This window comes from Copadichromis virginalis, linkage group LG22 (genome assembly GCF_057382275.1).
Source record: "Copadichromis virginalis isolate Kocher_CV1m ecotype Utaka linkage group LG22, C_Virginalis_male_GT1.1, whole genome shotgun sequence".
Lineage (NCBI taxonomy): Eukaryota > Metazoa > Chordata > Actinopteri > Cichliformes > Cichlidae > Copadichromis > Copadichromis virginalis.
This window is the reverse complement of record NC_140638.1, coordinates 30,677,010-30,697,054: the sequence shown is the minus strand read 5'-3', so window position 1 is coordinate 30,697,054 and position 20,045 is coordinate 30,677,010. Positions and strand designations below refer to the sequence as shown.

At 42.2% G+C, this 20,045-nt stretch overlaps 1 protein-coding gene across 2 annotated transcripts; it reads right to left on the bottom strand.

The window, feature by feature from the left end:
• Positions 1-1,826: 1,826 nt before the first annotated feature.
• Positions 1,827-19,904, bottom strand: khdrbs1b (KH domain containing, RNA binding, signal transduction associated 1b). 2 transcript variants are annotated; one of them, XR_014917385.1, is made up of 11 exons: positions 19,444-19,904; positions 17,482-17,603; positions 15,848-15,964; positions 15,105-15,251; positions 10,755-10,888; positions 9,621-9,861; positions 9,111-9,178; positions 8,701-8,759; positions 7,800-7,986; positions 5,567-5,634; positions 1,827-3,258 (listed from the first exon to the last, which is right to left on the bottom strand). XR_014917385.1 is itself a non-coding variant. In XM_085445355.1 (9 exons), the coding sequence occupies exons 1-9, from the start codon at positions 19,535-19,537 to the stop codon at positions 7,880-7,882; spliced, it is 1,089 nt and encodes a 362-aa protein (XP_085301481.1). In that variant the 5' UTR covers positions 19,538-19,904; the 3' UTR covers positions 6,628-7,879. The 2 variants fall into 2 exon arrangements, 1 of the variants encoding a protein (XP_085301481.1); XM_085445355.1 differs by lacking the exons at positions 1,827-3,258; positions 5,567-5,634 and having other exon boundaries at positions 6,628-7,986.
• Between the last annotated feature and the right edge of the window lie 141 nt (positions 19,905-20,045).

The window sequence follows — 20,045 nt, the reverse complement described above, 5'->3', positions numbered from 1 at the left end:
AGTTTAAATCTGAGTGCACGAAGGTAATGGACGTTTTCAGTTTCATCAGTCACCATGTTATTAAAAATAACAAGGAATTGCCATCTTTACCCAGTTCAATCATAAATTACAGACTGATAGCAGTTTGTCTTTTTGCCATTTTATCACTGTCTTAACTCACCAAAGTATGAAAAACATAAACGGGCAACATTAGTTAGGAAACTATCAACAACACTCCTGAACTTGAAGAATGGAGTCTCTTAACTTACACAAGGTGAGGCAGCCTTTGAACAACAGACCTGCAAACTCACATACAGCTGCAGTTTTGTCACCAATCAAAGCACAGGAAATGGTCAATGTGTGGAAGACTTTATTTAATTAGGTAAAGTTAAAGTAATATAAAAGCACACTTGGCAATTTCTTCAACAACCACGCTCAAGCATCTATCTTAATAAAATTACCTGAGCTTTGTGAACTACACTATGTAGTGTTTGTAGTCGTGATTATATATACTGATTTATGATGTAGTTCAGATCCTGTTCATCTTTGAATTTGCTGTAAAGCCTGTTGAAGTGGCCCAATGTTTAGGTTTAATGTCCTTGCTTCCTCTGGTGCATCTTACAACCTGTGTGTTGCGAACATGTTACCGAAGTGCAGCTGTTCTGGGTAAAAATGCACATCTCTCTTTCATAGTTTATTTCTTTCATTAAACAGCAATGTGATCCAAATGCCGCCTTCTGTCAGATAGTTGCCGTCCAGTTCTTCCACCCTGGTGCCGACACTTCTGCTGCTTCCTGGCTTCTCTCCATCTCTGGGCTAACACGCTGCTGCTTGACTCACAGGCGTCTTTACACCTTGAGGCTGGCATGACTGAGTCATTGCAGTTTGCCAGCTGTATTAAAGTACTGTGTATCAGTGACATTTATTTATGCTGGTTTAACCAAGTTTGGTTTGGTTTGGTTTTTAAAATTGCTTTTTACATTCTTATATATTTTTTAATTGCGATTTTTCCCTGATTTATTATTTATATAATCTGTGATAAAATATAAAAAAAAAAGAGAAAATAAATAAAAAGGCCAACTTTGTTTTGTTTTTGAGCTGACAAACTGACAAAAAAAGAAAACTTAATTTTAATTGACCCCTTCTAACTGTGGGTTATTTTTTTGGCAATTATTCCACCTGACATTCGAGTTGAGGAAGTGTTGGAACCGTTTTCTCAACACAGGCAGCTGTAGCTGATTGGCGTTTGCTAGGTCTGACCTCGTGTAATGTGAATGATTTAAGTAGCTGTTGGCCTTTTTCTGACCATCTTAATGTCATTATTTAAAACAAAAGTTTGGGTTTTAGTGAAAATTGTATGCTCATGTTATTGGCCTGCTGCATCCAGAAGTTAGGATGTATAAATCTGTAGCATTGTACAGTTTATGGTAGCAGGTTGCTAACCAAGCTTGCTAGCTTCAGTTAACTGTTGTTCTACCTCTCATCCAAATCTGATGCCGTCTGACTCCAAAAGTCACCAAAGTTGATGCTTCAAAATGCAGACTTCAAACCCAGCAGGAGACCGCATCACAGAGACTTCCACTCTTCGTATAGTCTGTTGTCGTAACCACACTGCACCCAACCAGTTGAAGTGAAAAACTTCTATGAAACACTAGAAGAACAATTTTGACTGAAAACATTTATGGTAATTATAACCTGATATTGTGACATCACCAGATTGGGAATAGACTAGTTTGTTGGAGGTGGGGTGGGGGGGGGGGGTGGGGGGGGGCTCCCCCTACTAGCGGGATGTGATGTCTGTGCCCACCCCTCCCTCCCAGAAGCTACACCTATGCAGATGACCGATACACAGCTCTTTTATATTCAAGTCAACCTTTATTGATCAATGCACAGTAGTATTTACTTCCAAACCTCACACTTTTGACAGTTCCATCGATCCAAACAAAGGAAGCGGCTTCCACACCATCACTCATCTTTCATTAGATTACAGGAGACGCAGAAATCATTATTTTAGACATAATGGCACATAAAGACTGAAAAATGGTCTGTTTTGGCTATGGCCCGTTGACATTTCATCTCAAATGATGGTTTCTATCCTAATATCTAATGTGCTATCCTCAGAGCTGCTGGCTTTTTCAATAAACGAAATGGAGCCTCTGACTTGGCTAATGCTGCCTCTGACCAGCGGATCGGGACACAAATTTGTTTTTAATACAGGAAAGTACAGTTTTGACCTCTAAATGTAACTCAGCACCACAGGCAGCTGTAATATCATCAGTGATAATGGCAGAAAATGGCAGAGAGGGGAATCAAATCAACACAAGCATGATGGATAGATGGATGGCAGGGATGTTAGTAATGTCTGCCTTCACCCTCTGTCCCTTTCTCACATGCGACTCCATCTCGTCGAATTCTAATTCTTGGATGCTGAACTGCAAAGAACAGGCCAGCGCTGCTTATGAAAGCCTTTCACATACGCGGCGAGGGTACATGCAAGCACATGCAAATAGGAAGCATTTGCATGTGCTTAGCATTAGCATTCATTATCCGCGGCGTCGCATGGGGCTCGTGCGAGAGGTGGCAAGAGTGCGTTTCGCGAACTCGTCCTCAGCGAGACACCGATCATTTCTAACTCTTGAGCCTGGATTCTAATTCAGTGCCGGGATACAAAACTGCTGGCTGGTGAAACGGATACAGCTCGCCTTGGTGGAAAGTAAGAGTTTCCTTTTGTGTCAAACTCAACAGTTAAAGGAAATTAAAAATGATTTCACAGCCTGCTATAACAGGAGCGCTCATTTTATGGTAAATTAGGCTGTGACAATTACATTGCTCGGACCACGGGGTGGTCTGCGGAAGCCACGCGCAAAAGTGTGCACAATCAGCGCAGGCTTCGAGTGGGCGTCTTCCAGACTTGAAAATAATTAACACGAGAATAATGTGCTCTAATTCGATAGTGACGAGAAATATATAAATAGGAGGAAAGAGTCCACGTGAAATGGGAGTCTCTGGATTCTCAGTCTGCTCACTGACCAGCTGCAGTCTCAACCGGCTCCTTTCTCTTTTTCCTCATCTCCCCCCAACCTCTAAATCAGCTGGCTCCTTTGGATGACATGGCAGCCGGCCACCTCTCACCACCCATTTGCTCCTCTTCCCTTCCCCCACCCACCCCCATCACCTCCCACAACCCCTGCCAGGAACAGAACTGGGCCTCGAGGCCACTCCTTTTCAGCTCCGTCTGACCACGACACCATGCTGAGCTGCTCCCGTGCACGGCTTCAACTGCAGAGGAGACAAAAAAAAAAAAAAAGGAAAAAAAAAAAAAGATGTTGGCATGAGAGGACATGTAAATACACAATGCTGATTCTTAATGTCCCTAAGTCGTCCCTTGTTTCCTGCTCTGCGGCAATTTAGAATGAAAAAGGGGGAAAAAAAATACGAGGCCACTTTTCTAATTCAATTTTTAAGCATTGGCTGCAATAATTAAAAGGTCATTTTCCTGCCAAGCAGCACAGCTCTTCTGCTGTAACTAAGCAACATTTTAAGTGAAACATAATTATTGGCAAGACTGCCGATTTTGGATTAGCGCATTACCATTTCAATCAACAGCTAATGTGTTCGCAGCGCTCTGATTCAGAGTATTTTCCAGCAATTTGAAAGAAACACGAAGCAGAATCGAACAATTCTGAGACGCCTGGACTTGAAGCCGCTGGAACGAGAGGATTTTGATATATATATAATTTTTTTTAAAGAAAGGATTTTCTTCCTAAAAATAGTCATATTGAGCACATTCTTCTAACAAGTGGGTGACCTTTCTGTCAAAACACCTCCTTTAAAGTGGCCTTAAATGCTTTGTTATCCACTTTCTCTGCCAGCTTCTAAAAGCCTGAACACCGAGCAATACTTTTCCAGCCATCATTCAACTTTTCCTGCCTTCAAGGTGCAGACAGGACATCATAAGAAAAACACCCCCCGCCCAACCCCTCTCGTTCCATTTCAGGAATGGCCAGAGTCCTCATGCTGCTCTTTTCCTTCAGTCAGAGTGAGGCTACAGATCCTCATTAGTCACTTTTCCTGAGACCACCCCGACACGGGCATCGAGCTCTCCTCGCTCGCTCAGACTTGCTGAAGGCTAGCCGTGGCCACACACCAATTCACAGGCATTGTGAGAAGCAGAGGCGACTTACGGGAGCCCGGGCAATCATCAGAATCAACCAACCTTTGAAATGCTGTGAATATCATGAACGTGCTGCTGCTGCATAATGTTACACCGGCTGAACGGAGCCAGAGGCGTTTGCAGCAGTGCGGGGGGGTGGGGAGTTAAATGGCCGTACCAGTGCCTTTGAATGTTTAAGAACATTACCTACAAACTGTGTAGACACTCTCAGGCTAGTCTTACACTTACGCTGATATAAATATTATAAGAAGAGTCCTTTCAGAATAACATTTATATCCGTCATCAATAACTATTAATGACAACCGACACAAGTGATACGCACGACTGCGGATTTATTCTTACTAAGGGTAAAATATGTTACCAATTAGCAAACTTAGTTATTTTGTAACAAAGGTTTCAATAGTTGTCAAATCACATGAATCTGAGAGATACGCACAGAAGTGATACTGTTAATGAGCCTATTTTAACTCAAACTATGACTTTTCCTAAAGTGGAAAAGGAAGTTTTTCCTTCCCACTGTCTCCAAAGTGCTTGCTCATAGGGGGTCATATGATTGCTGGGTTGCTCTCTGTATGTATTTATTGCAGGGTCTTACAGTATAAAGCAACTGTTGTTGTGATTTGGTGCCGTATAAATAAAATCAAATTGAAAATTGAATCCTTTGCATTAAATCTTTGCCATCAGTACTTCATAAAATCCTTCAGAAAACCAACCCTTTACTTGTGCACCTTTTTAGAAATGTGTGTATACATAGAGTTGTAGTAACCTGCAAAGATTTAAATGGGAACCACCACAAGACAAACTTAGAGGCTTTTTAAACCTATGAGGATGAATTCTAACTCTGTAACAGTCATTTAAACATGTCAAAAATGCACAAGTGTTTAATCAGCAGTTTACCTTTTATGGGTATCAGTTACCATTTAACAGTTACCTCTCCAAATAACGATGTTGGCTTCGTTAACAATGAATAACAAATGAATAAATAATTAGCTTTAGTCTTTGTCAACAGCAAAATAACCTTTAACTAAGGTGTATCTAGCCAATGATTTTTGTTAACTACCTATAAAAATCTGATATTCAAACACAGCATTTTTTTTCCTCTCCTCCTGTCAGACATTTGAAACCAGCAGACTTGTGTGTAGTCATTTGTTTTAATCTGGCTCTGTTCAGATCAGCCGTTTGCTGGCTTTTTAAATTTTGTTGTTCCAAACACCATAAATATTAGTAAATGTCTGCATTTAGCCAATAATATCAGTCAGTCTCCAAACACAGCATCTGCAAAGACGCACATTCCTGCTGTGATGTAAGAGCATCAACGGCTGTCTGAGGTATACAAGAGAGAAAAAACAGGGCTCTAGATGATGCCTGCAGCAGCGCAGCTCTTAAATGGGTGAGGCGTAGCAGCGAACCAACCTGACGTTTGCATGGTCTCTGTCCAGCCGACCGTCAGTCTCCGGGCACTCAGTGACCGATAGCTGTGCCTGAAGGAAGGACAAACCCCAAATCAATACCTTGTCTAAAAACACTGGGAGAAACTCGAGACAGATCATGCAACATCTACAGGAGAAGATATGCTCATGCAACTCAAGCTTTCTTTTTCAGATAACTCTGTACAGGCACAACCTTTTGAAATATTACAGTAAGCAACTTTTACACAGCAAATAAAAAAAGTAACAGCAGCTCAACTGTACAGAAGATGATGACAGATTTGGCTTTGTTCCTTTTAGCAAGAGTTGCATTAACACTATCCTATTATATTTTGTTAGTACACAGCACAGTTATTTTGGTACATGAAATCCACTACTGTATGATATTGGAAGTTACGTTTTTCTTACTTTTGAGTCGATTCTTTTTTGATGCCATGACTGTAATGATATTTTAAGAAATTGTACGCATTTACCAGAAAGTTTATGTCAAAGGATAAACACACTAAGAAATTAAACATTTAGGGTTAGGTTACCTTTACAGTGGAGTTCTCTAGGTTATAACCATCCTCTCCATTGCACTGCCATTACACTCTGTACTAAAGTAGCCATCGCGCCAGCTGTCATTCATGACAATGAAGCCTAGACCTGAATGGTGGTTTGAACTCAGTTAATTTTCAGATGCTATAAAAGCAATTCTCATTAAGGATTACGACCACAGGTAGGAGGATTGAAAAAGTCTTATACGTACCCAGGCATTCAATGCTTTAGAACTCTATACACATTAGGAAGCTATCCAGGTTATTTTAGAGGTCTTACCTCTGGGTCCTTTTTAAAAAGTATAGAAAGAGAGAGAAAGAATAAGTTGTGCTCTTTTGATAATCAATCAAGACATCATTTAGTAGGGTTAAAGTCTTCAGACGTCAATACATTCATTTAGATTTAAAAAGCGCTTTTGAATGAGAAACAAAGGAAAACACCTACATCTGACTGCTGGTTTAAAAAAGGCCATTTCAGAATTTTACTAGGACAGGAAACAAATAAAGCAAGTTAAGTTTCATAAAAAACAAACTAAGCTTTATTGACAAACTGCTGCAAAACATCTTTTGGACAGATTTAGTAACCTATTTAGGCAAGCTTACACATGTAGCATAATGCATTTTATGGAGAGGGTACAGATACTAGTGGCAGAATAAGTACAGTTAGGATGTTTTAAAATATGTACAAGAGTTCGGATTGAGCTGCAGGATCCCTTCTCTATAGAAAGAGAAGACCCATGTGGAGATTTTTGTCCCAATCCTTCTTTGTGTACTTTGTGCATGCAGTTTATGTAGAGTCAGATCACAAAATCAAGACCTGAACCGTGTGTTTCTTTTTTCTTTTAGCACAACAGGTGAGACCAGGTCTCGTCCGTGTTCTCATTAAACAAACATTTTGTCTTCAGTCTTAAAATTATTAATTTTTGTCTTTTTAAACATGACAAACAAATTGAGGATATGAGGACAGTCCATCTCAACAGTGTCTATTAGGGCTATATTTCAAAACTCTAAGTACAATGACAAATATTGCTGCCTAAGTCTAAATGGACAACGTTTTAGAACTATTTAAACAACAAACCATAATCAAGAATGAATTGTACTTGAGTTAGCCTTTGCTTCATTTAAGGATTTGGGTTTTTGTTTGTTTCTATATTACATAACTGAACGTTTAAAAGGTCTTTTATTTGGCTATATTAACAGAATTTTGAAATGTAGCCTAAATGGGAATCTGCAACTGACCCTCAACAGATTCTTTATATATATGTATATAAAAACAATTAAAATGGATTCCTTAGACAAGTGGATAATGAGCCACTAATTCAACTAGAAACGACTACTCCCACACAGTTAAAAAAATAAAATAAAAATAATTAAAAATTAACGATCAACAATGCAAAAAAGCCAGAGGAGGGTAAAAAGGGTCAGAGGAAAAAATGACAGCAAAACGTAAAAAAAAACTCAAAGAAAAAGAAAAACTATATAGAACGCCAACTTCTCATCTCTGACCCATCTAAAAGCCGCTTTGGTTGGTTGGATGGTTGGTTGGTGCGACAAAGAAGGGGTGGGGGAGGGAGTTCGCGGTCAAATCTCAAAAACCAGTTCCGATTTTCAGTTCCCAATTTGCTCTCTTGTATAAAGTCCGGCGTAGGAAAAGACCAAACCAAAGACAAAACAGACAATTACTTTTGTCGGGCTTCTTAAAGCGAGAGCTGCCGTGGTAGACAGGCGCTTGTCAGGGCGACACTAAGGGTGGCGAGTCCGCTTCAGTACTGTCGATATGGGTGCTCCCGGTAAGTCGTCTTGCCGCCTCGAGAGGGGGGAGGGGCCTTCCCTGGAGTTGTCCGCTGGGTGCCGTTCCAGTCATCCTGGCCTGGAGTGGAAGCGGAAAAAAAAATAGACACATCAATAATTCAACATTTCTAACAAAGAGCCTTTGACTGAGCGCACATTAGAGCTGCCCTGTGGCACCGTTCAGTTTATCGGACATGTTGGAAAAGCACTAAATCCTACATCTGACCGTGCACGGCACCTACAACACGTCACAACACATCAACAAGAAGTCAAAAACTCTACAGTGTGACTTTAGCATTAAAGAATATTTAACTGTGAAATAAAGCCGTCAGTTTGGATCAGGGTGAAGAACTGTCCCATCACATTGTGGATGATCAATTTTGTCCAATTTCAGATCTTTAAAATAACCATCTGGCAATGCCAATGTTTTCCTTATAGCTTTGTCTTTTTCAGCCTTCATTACAACATGTTTAACATTTAGGCAGCAGAAAATAATGTGACACAATGGCACTGATGCTGACAGATCTGAGTATCAGTGCCATTCTATTAGCTGACAGTGATATCAATCAAAGTCAATATTAGCTGACACAATGCACATTTTGGAAAATTTAATCTGGCTGATGATTTATTTATTTATTTTTACTGTTTTTAAAGACAATCAGAGACATTATGGGCTGACGTGCATGCATATTTCAGACACCAACACGCAATAACAAATATACAGAGGATCAATTCAATCAATTCAATAAGGATGTTTGTCGTTTATTGTAATAAAAAAAAAATTGTTCTTTACCATAGGACTCGTACGACTCTGTGGTCTCCCCATGTCCATAGTCATAATATTCTGGCTCTCTGTTGGTCATAAACAGGGAAAAAAAGAATAAAAAGAAAAATCACTTTTAATCTTTGAAAAACATCAAGCAGCTGACTGTAATGTCTAGGGGGACGCTAATTGGCTTCTACGAATAAGATCAAAGCTTGGCTCTCTACTATGGAACATCTGAGTCCCGGCTGGTCCTTCTAAATAACACTGGCATCCACAGCATGAAACACAAAGTACTATCAACGCTGAATTTGTGCAGAGTGGCTAAAAAGTATTACTGCTGCTCTCAAATCCCATTTCAAGTGAAACTAGCAACTAGGCGATGTGTGTGCATTCTGTGAGAAGCAGGTGAAAACCAAAGAGACGTCTGATTCACTCACGCCTGCGGCTGACTGTAATAGCTGTCGTAAGACTCGTAGGCCGTGTCTGTGTAGCTCTCATCGTAGCCCTGGAGAGGGAAGGAAACAGAGAGGGAAAGAGTGAGAAGGAAAAAAAAAGAAAAAAGAAAAAACAGGGTGAGATTTAAGGAGAGTCTTGTTCATGAATGTCAAGATGTCCCCAAAGAACTCCACTTGTACAAAAGCAGACACGCTCCCCTTATGTCTCGAGCATCTGAAATGACTTATTCCTATGACGACGGACAAGCAATTCAAAGCTAACAGAACGTCAAGAAAGATCTTATTGAGATGAGACGAGCAGTGGAGAGGTCAGATTTAGCAACGTCAAACCTGAAAACATAACGTCTACACAGACAACTGAGGCGTCTCTGCACATTTCTTATATCTAGCTCATCAAATACAACACTAGAAGTGACGTTTGTGTGTGATAATAATAAACCTACAAAATAAATGTGAAAGGATAAATTCATTTCCACTGGCAGTGGTACTTACATATTCGTCATAGCCTTCTGCAGCTGCACCGGGGTTGTGCTGGTGTGGAGGCGGTGGTGGCATCCTCTGGGGAGGTCCTCCAGCTATGAGTCTGGCACGGGGTGCCACAGCTCCCCTGGCAGGTGCTGCGGGAGGTCCTCCTCTGCCTGCTGGGGCACCCCTCACTGCGCCACCTCTGGCTGGGCCACCTCGAGTCACACCTCCCCTGGCGGCAGCACCACGAGGCGGCATTCCCCTGCCCCTGGAACCAAGAACTCTGGGTTATTGTCGTGATGATCTACAGCAGGAGTCTCAAACTCAAACGAGCTGAACTACATCTTTGGAAATATTTGTGGATGTTACTTTTATTTAAAATATTGTATAATAAGACAAAACTGCAAAGGTGAGAACTCTTATCTGAAGCCTTATAACATAACAAAATGGTACTTTTCTATCTGACCAGACACGTGGCTGCACTTCTGCTATAGTTTTTTTTTTTAAACAAAATAAAAGTATACACGTTAGTTTTTGTAGTGCAAATAGTTTTCTTTACAAGTAACTCCTTACTGAACAAACGCAGCCAATCCCTCAACATATTTGTGCTTCCTGCTCACATTGCCTTCATATTTAAAAATATATAAATATTTAAAAAAAAAAAAACAAACAAACAAAAAAAAAAACAACAGACAGGTAGGTTTGCATAAAGACAGCAGCAGGGGCAAAAAGCAACCCAACTCTAGAGCCCAACTGGTACAGGATTTTTAAGGCTGACAGAGAAACTTGGCAAAAATGTAAAAATCTGATACCAGCCAAGAAAATGAGTTTGTTTAAAAATTTTATTTATTTGTGATCTTTAAACTCCTGGCAGGGTAAGTATAGCTGATTATATGTTTCTTTTTTAAATACTAAGCTCAGCTAACTGGTAGGTGGTTGTAGCTTAATATTAACCATTAAGATGTCGTATCAAACTTAGGCTTTTGACGGCATATAGAGCCGGGCAGCCTGCTGGGCCTGAGAGGTCCCCAAGCATTCCAAATCATTGAGAGGGAAACAACAACAATAAAAATGTATGTATGTGCATACATACATACATACATATTCAGTGATGCAGCAGCTGTCATGAGAAATTGTGTGTGTTTGTGTGCACTTCCTCACCTGTGTGCTCCTGCAGGGGGGACACCGCGGCCCCTGACTGGCAGGCCACCTCGGCCTCGGGCTCCGTGATCCTGGCCTCCGTTCAGGTAGCTCATCTCCATGAACTGCTCCTGGCAGATATCATCCATCATATCCTATACACACAAACACACACAGTGAGGACGATAATACTAAGACAAAAAAAAAAAGAAAGAAAAGAAATGGAAAAGTGACTGTGCAAACACAAAAAATAGAAAGGAAAGGAGACAGCGTGGAAAGAGGAGTGATGAATAAAAGAGTGAAATCATTTCCGAGCTGCTCAAAACACGCCACCCCTCCCAACGGCTAACAGAGCGACTGGAAGAAAAAGTCTCAGTGCCAGTGACTCAGAGTGTTAAAGAGAGGAGGGGGGGGGATGTGGATGTGGGAGGCTGGAGGTTGGAAAGCATCCATCCACACTCCGTGCCTTCCTGTGTCTCTCCATCATGCACAAAATGTAAATCACTTCTCTGCACACTCCTTGACAAGTCTGGTGTGACTGCATGAGCAGTTACCTTATTTTATCTGCAAAAACAATAACTTGGGGTGGATTAGCCAAGCTGCCTGTCTCAGCAGCACAAATCCTGCAGCCCAATCCTCCGCCTTTCTTCTGGGAGCAATCACAAGAGCTGCACTGTGACCCAATCAATTCTTTTTCATATCACTCCCCAGACTGGAATAGTGACAGAGCTCTAATGATGTCCAAAAAAAAAAAAAAAAAGCTACTGGAATATGAGATGCAGACATCAGCTTTCAACTTATCTGCAGCAAAAGCAGGCAGAGCATTTGACTGATTAGAAATTCATCTGAAGGGAGGAGCAGTCCAGCTGATGCTGCAGAGGATGCAAAGTCTTTACCCAACAAGGTGTTGAGTTTAATCAAGGATCTGTAGACGTTACGATCAATAGAAGAGAGAGAAATCCTTCTGCATTCACGTTGGTCGATGTGCAGATATACACAAATAAACAGGATGAGGAAGAAAAAAGAAGACAAACCCTGCTGAAATCACAGGGCTGTGAGAGACTCACTGTCTTAGTCAAATAAACTAATTTTTTTAAATAAAATAACTCAAGTCTAAGATGGCCGATATTCAGCCCTCCCGCCACTAGCCTGGGCTGCAGCAGCAACCTCCTCTCTCGCTCTGACAGGAAGTTACAAACATACAAGGTGAGAAGTAAGACAGCTGACAGCCTTGTGGACCAGTATGACACCAAAACTGCTGTGATCTAAAACACAAACAGTTGCATGTCAGAGTAAACTGGCACACAGCCACTCCAATGCAGCAATGTGTTAACTGTGTTCTTTACATGCATGCGGCTTCGAACCTGCACGGACAGTGGAGCTGCTGTTTGACACATCTACATATGACTACACCTGCACCAATTTAAAATAATTATAGGAGAATGACATTTCAAATAGGGCTGGGCCATATCATACCGTTCACGTATAATGTCGGGCAACGATAAGAAAATGAAATATCGCAATAGAATATGGGCAAAACGTGCATGCGCAGTGCCTTTGTTTTCATACGCACATGGCAGAGAATGAGAAGGGCGAAAGCAGATCGTTGAATGAAACGGATGAACCAGAATTGGTTTGTAAAAATGCTGCAACTTCAGTGGTGTGGAACTGGTTTAGCTTTCGTCCGTCAGATACACAACAAAGCACTATTTTTGGTAGAGCATGCTAGCGGGCCGTCGTTATTACCGTGTTTTTTGGAAAATACGGCACACTTAAAATCAATCCTTTGATTTTTCTGAAAATCGACAGTGCCCCTTATAATCCCATGTGCCTTATGAATGAATTCTGGTTGTGTTTACTGACCTCGAAACGATTTTATGTCGTACACGGCGCTCGAAAATCTGTCAAATGTTTTAGTACGACTTTGCTAAGCTACGAAGCCGCACCGCTTGATGGATTGTCGGAGCATTACAGCTGTCGTAGGCAGGAGCCTCGCGGAGTGATACGTACTGTGCTTCAACATAATATTACCGTATTGTGTGTGTATAACCTCTTTTTAAGTTTTGTGGATATTATACATGGTTATGCTGAGGATATGTCGGCCAGTTTCCACTGGAAATGGCTTTTGGTTAAACTGTCAGTAAGGAATTTGCATTTGCACTGTTAAATTTTTATATAACTTTCATGCACATAAAAAACAGCTGCTTGTTTATGTGAAAATATATTGATGTTTTTTCTTTTTGCACTAATCAAGTTGTGGAGTTGTAAAGTATTTTGTCTAGTGTCAATTATATCGTCAGTTATATCGTTATGGCAAATTTTCAAATGTATATCGTAATAAATATTTTTGGTCATATCGCCCTGCTCTAATTTCAAATGGCTTGTAAATCAACAATCAACATGCATTCAGCCACCTCCATGCTCAGTTTTCCTACTTTGAGGCCATTCCATCAATCTGAGCCCCCCTCCCAAAAAAAAAAAAAAAAAAAAAAAAAGTAAATTAGTCACCAGGAACATCCCTGTGGAATACCTAAGCAGAAGTACAGGCAATACATAAAAGTTTCAGCAACAAATTACATCCACCCATTCTCCATCTGAGTCATTTATTAAAACACAGCCTTGCTCTAAATGAAGGCCGTCACGCCTGACAGATTATGGTCTTAAACTGTAACGACAGCTTCTGTAAGCGGCTGATTTTTACATAACGCAGCAACACCAACACCGCAGCTGGTTCATCAGCCCATTCATCTAGCCTCCAAATTATTCTTTCTATAGTGCCCTGCACACTAATTAAAAAAATGTAAGGCAGCTCACAAACCCCTGGGCCTATTGGCCTGCTTTGGTGAGAGCCATTGTGAGAGGACTGTGGGCTTCAGCTGGGCCCGACAGCACACCGAGCTGGCCGGCACTCAAGAATCTCTCAGCATAAAACCAACAAAGCAGACGTGGGCTGCGTACAGTGAATACGGCCACATATCCGCCTCGAAGCTCTACAACTCCAGGCCGATTCTCCTCTCTGAAGAATGAGACTCAGGTGAAAGCAGAAAAGTAGGCAAGCCACATGAAGGGGGCAACCCTGCTGACACAGTGAAAGTGGCCCAATTCCTCCTCTTAAGCTGATTGCTTTACGTGCCTGGACTGTGCCGCAGAATGTGTTTGCTCCAGGTAAATACCCACTCAATCTCCTCCGGCTGTCCTAGCAGGCCCTCCTCCCAAAGCTTTGTCTAACCAGCACGCTGCGGCTCTCTCCACCTTTCTGAAACGTAATTTCACTCGATTACCACGAGAACACTTTCGGTGTAGCTTCACAAACTTTTCCCAGCTTGGCGATGGGGAAACTGCATTTACAATCCAAAACAACTTCTAACCTCTGCAATTAAAGAAATCATGAAGTTGCATTAAAGTGGGTATGGGTGAGTGTGATTTTCAGATTTAAAGGCATTTGTGAGGATTTGCTCAAAGTTCAATCAATAACGAGCTTAAAAACCAATCTTGAATCAAAACCAAGCGGAAAATAAAGTCATATTACGAAACTGACATCTCCTACATCTGTGTGCAAATGGGCCTGAAGAAAAACTTGCTGACTGCGTGCATGCAGCTCAAATCAGAGCTGAGACGATTAGCCAATTACTTAGTTGAAAATTAAGAGGCAACTACTTTGTGATTCAATTAATCTCCTGTTGTTCAAGAAGTAATACCAATTAATTCCCCAATTCCAGCTTAACTGGGTTGACTATTTATATTTCCCTCTCTTGTATGGCAGTGAAGACAGTCATGTTAGGGAATGAGACAAAACCCTTTTCAAAGATCTACCTGGGATTTAAGACAGCAAAACGGCACCGTTATCATCTTCAATAGCATTTATTAGATTATGTTTAAGAAAAGAATGGGCACCCAGATCAATGAAAATAATCGTTTACTGCAGCCAGAGCTCAGCCTGTACAAGGCCTCAGATATCACTGAGAAAAGGAAGCGCTGTTTCAATTAAACAAATATAAAAATACACTTATACAGGAGAGAAGAAGCAAATCCTGGATTCAAAACAGTGTTTGTGTGAGGTGATCTTTGGAAAGCAAATCCATAATTTAAAAAAACAAAAAAACAAAACGAAGCATCTTCTTTTAAGCTACAACGAAAATGCCTCTATTCTCATGGCAAAGTCATGTTTAACCTCAACTATTCTCACTCTGACTCTGTATTAAAATTGAGAAATCTCCTGACATCACTTCCCCCTGTTAAGGTGCTGAGTGTTTTCCACATTGCTGACCTTTTACAGGCTTAGTTTTGCAGTTAATAAACGGCACAAAACGCTCTACTAAACTCCACACAGGCAAGTTCACAGATGGCCAAAAGCAAAACTGGCAAACTCACCGGAAACAGGAACTTCTTGACCTCCTCCATGGCGTGGGCCATGCGCAGGTAAGCCTCGGGCACAGGCGCAAAAACCTCGATGAACACGTGCAGCTCCATGGAGAGGTGGGCATACTTGGGCTCACCGCTTTTCCTCAGCCCCTCCTCCTGAAAGAAAAACCATCACAGAGAGTGAGAAGAAGCCAGCTCAAACATTTAATGAATAATGCAAGGAGAAAAATCACATTTATTCCACCTCGGAGAGCAACAGGGGTTACATGCAGTATTCCCTTCCTTTGTATAGCTTGATAATTACATCAAACTGGTAGATAACAGGTTTAGTGGGCTATCCTGAAGACTCTGGAGCAGATGTGCAGTGTTTGAATGCCCTTGGCTGAGTGTTAATGTTCAGCTGAGCCATCCAGCAACTTGACTCCATCTGGGCTCACTAACTGTCATCCCGCTCAAGCAAAGGCCAGATGTGTTATTGCTTCAGGTAACCTTCCCACAGGTGCATAAGACCAGATCAGAATCAGAATCAGAATGGGTTTATTGCCAGATGTTGAGGTTTACAACATTAGGAAATTGCTGCGGTGCTTCAGTGCAGACAATAAGAATTAAAGTGCTATGTAGAAAGAAAGATATGTGCATGAGATATACATGAGATATATACATGAGAATAAGAATTATGAGTGCTACGTAGAAAGATATATACATGAGTGCAGGTGGTGATCAGTGCCAGATGTGTGTAAGCGTGTGTGTACCTTGGCTTTGTCTCTCATGGATCCTTTGCCCAGCACAGAGATCTTGGCTCCAGTCTCCTCCTGCAGACGTTTGATTGTGTTGCCCTGAGGTCCCAAAATCTTCCCCACAAAATTGAACTAACAGCAAAACAAAGCAGAACAAAATTAGCCTGACAATCACGGCAGAGGCGAGTTTAATACCAGGAGAGTGAGGGAGAGGCAATCACCGTCTGTCTGTCAGGGCTCTTGTTGCCTTAAGTAGTAGATTTAACAGACAAAGTCGATATGAGCCCCCGAGGGCTGTAATACTGCCGTTTGCTATTCACTGCAATCATCCATGCAGTGAGCCAGAACTTTACCTCCTCGATCTTTCAACAAAGTAATTACCGTGTGTATGATGCGTCCCGCAATTAGCTGTCATTGCCAGAAACGTTTAACAAAAAGCCGCCCCAAAGGAACCTCGCTTCAACCTGAAGTAGTAAAAGCAGCTCCAATAATCGGAATCGCTCATTAGCTGTGTCGTGCCCGACACAGCAGTGTGACGGAACAACTAAAACCCAAGGCCGGTGTTAGGGATGCACCTGTCCTGCATTTGGAATACATCAGTCCTATCCCACCTCAAAACCCTAAAGGGTCAGCAGACTGGATGCATTACACACCTGCAATGCCAATGTCTGAAAGGCATGTTTGCGATTATTTTAAACTCAATCACAACTCGACTGGTCCAAAAAAACAAAAAAAACCAAAACTGGGCTCTCTCTCCCTCTCTGACAGCTTCTGTCGCTCGCTGGCTCGGCTTAAAAGTTTGGAAGCTTTCGCTGCACTTGCAGGAACATAATGCGTTGAATAATATTATCTCACTTCACCTGCCTCTTGACTGCTTCACTGGAGTGGAGCAGACAAGAGTCCATCCAATTCGGTCTATCCCCATTCTGAGAGATCAGACAGTCATCAGACCCTCACAGAACAGGAGATGCTCCTACAGCTCATCGATCCAACGCTGAAAACGAAGCAGCACCTACAGATCTCATTCTTTATAAAGCAGTTTGCTCTATTCAAAAAGAGCACTGAACACCAGAAGTTACACAATGGGCCATAAAAGAGACACCACACTGACTCTGGCAACTTAATCTTTTTATTTTTATTTATTTTATTTTTTTTAGCAGCATGCAAATGATGCATTGTGCAGCTGCAGCATGCTCTCTGAGTTTTACAGGACAGATTACAGCCTTTATCACAAACAGTCATCCTAAAATCAATGCAGCCTTACGTCTGAGCCAGATATGGATTGAACCGATATGGCTGAATGCACCTGAGGTTAAATGATAAACCTAAGTAAGGCTCGGGATGGAAACAGGAAAAGATCTGAGCACCAGTATGAATTACACTGAAATATAGAGCCATCCCAGCTATACTCATTTTAACATTTTGATCCCTTTTAGTGAGATTTTAAAAACATGCCAGTATCGGCTGTAATTATACTCTGGAGCTTAAAGATCAGGGTTGAGAGGAGTAATTTGAGACTCCCAAGTAACCCCGTGGCTTTGTGTAATTGAAACACAGCTGCAGGATAAATTAAATCAAGAGGGGTTTCGCTGGGAAGCGGGAGACGACAGGAGGAGGAGGAGAAAAGAGGGGAGACAAAGAAAGCTCACCTTCGGGTACTGTTTGACAGGTATGAGCACTCGCTCCTTGAGTTTGATGTTCTTCGTCGTGAAAAGGTCCAGGTATGTCTCAGTTTCCTTTTTAGTCTCACCTTTCTGGATTCTGTCAATTTCTGGAAGATGAGAGGGATCATTTCAGGCAACCAAACAGTCAGAGTGGCAACATACAACACAATGATGAGAAGCACTTATGTGCGCTTACGTGAACCAGAAAGCACCAACTTTAGGGATTCAGCACCACCAGGATAGAGTTAAAACCTGATCTTAAAAACCAGTTGTGCATACACTCATCAGCTGTTTAGAGTTGGATTAATACAAATCTGGTCCCAACTGTGTAAAGCGCAGCATCACTTCTATGATTTGTGGCCCTCTGAGGGGAAAACACGTCTGACTTTTTAGCCCGTTCCTGTGGTTGTAACACACACCTCTGCAAGTCTTTGATTCACAAGCAAATCCACATTAACTGAATGCCAAACAACGGCAGTTTCCACTGAGTGCGTTGACTGCTTCACTCTGCACATTTGTGTTCATTTGAATAGCAGTGAAACAGCTTAGCGAGCCATTAAAAGGCAAACACTTGACCACCGATGAATAGTTTCAGCCATTTATCAAACAAATCGTAGCCCATTCTCTCGCTGTTGTTCACTCTAAAAGACAATTTTGCTGTGATTATGTCACCCTAAACAGCTGATCAGCCAAATCATCTCAGACCTTGTTCATTCTTTAACAAAAATCAAAACAGTCCAACTCTAATCTGTACTGGAAACAAATCAACACGAAGTATTTGCGAGCATCCTCTGTAACCTCTTCCTTGTGGCAGAGCACCTGGTTTTCCCCCTCCAGCACCCATTGCAGTACTCCCATCTCAAACCACCTCCGCCCTCCTGACTGTGACAACTCCCGAGTCTTCAATGTGCAAACATGCCAGCTTACACCACAGTCTACCAGCTGCAGATCAGGAGAAGCCTGAGTAGATGTTTCACCGAGGGAACCCATCCACACTGCACACCCTGACACACTTTGTCTTCCTGGTTAGTCCACGCTTCCAAATTTCACACACGCAGCCTAGATTCGCCAAATCACGTTTACCAAACGGTCAACTTCATTATCACCAGGGCTACCTGAGTTAAGCAAATAAATAAAATAAAATCAGTTTTAGAAAATGGTTCACAATTACTGACAGAGCACATGGCCAATGGCTGACATAACTATATAATCACATTTGTTTATAGAAAGCAGTCATAGCTAGCTTTTAACATCCTTTTTTGTATTACGGATAGCTGACCAACTCACACAGTACTACTAGGTAGGTGTGTGTGTCCACTTGTCCTCGCTTCAACACAGCTGCAAGGCAGCAGTCCCGGGGCGGCCATGGCTGCAGTTTTGTTGCTCAAGGACACTTAAGCAGTGGCCATCGGCAAGCACCGCGGTTAAAGGCTCTTTGTCGCCTCTGCTAGGCCGATTCTCGGCTTTAAAGTACTGAGGTGACCCCCGCTCCTGGACACTAGCGCACATTCACAGGCTGCTGCGCAATAACATATATCAACAGGGACTCGAGAGCACACGACGGAAACAGCCCGCGTGCCCAAGTTTAAACTCGCGCGAGCACCGACAGTTACAGAAAAGAGCAGGTGCGACAAAAGCTGCACGCGAGGAAGCGGATATTAGTCGCAATAACTGAAAAGTGTAGCTCCTCCGTGGTGTAGCGATAGCCTTAAGCGGTTTACTCTTTCAGACGCTATTCGTTCACTAACTACAGATTTTAACGCCCACACGTATTTTTCTTTGTTTTTGAGCCATGAATAGGACCTCGTCTCAGCGTAGCGGTGAACGGGGTAGTTCACGTCCCGTCCGCAAACACATGGCGCCGCTCTCCTCAACTCCAGAGGATAAAGCGTACGGTGGAAAAATTCACAACAAAACAAAAATAAAGACAGTGTAACAGTACTTTACCCGCGTTTAAAAGTTTCATGGCGTGCGTGAACGACGAGTCCAGGCTGTCCTTCTCTGCCAGAAGCTCGGGGAGATATTTGTCGTCGTTCTCCATTTTGTTGAGTTTGGAGGTGTAGGGGGGGCAGTCAGTTTCGGTGCAAAAAATAAAGCGTGGAGAAAAATAAACCCAACAGTATACGGGGAGGAAAAAGTAGTCCAATTATGTAACTACGGAGAACCGCGTATCCTCTTTGCAGACCGCGCTTTGCATGTGGCGTTTTTGTGCGACCGACGGGTCCGTTACTGTTTGCCGCTTCCCAACTGATTGATTCCCTCTTCTCAGCAGCGCTGGCTAGTTGGAAATGGGAGAACAAAAGCTGCGAGGCGCTGGAAGAACAGCCAACTCAAACCGACGGAAGTGAGCTCAGAGGGACGTACTTCTCCGGACTGACGCCGCCTACTGTGTGCTGTTCGGATGCGCCGCCTCCAGGAGCGACAATCCCACTATCAGATTTTCAATAGTGATATGGGTGTGTCCGCTCTGGAGCGAGTTACTGTCATAATAAAAACGTCTAGACTGCCCACAAGGTGTTCAATTCCCCCACACCCTCCACCCCATACTT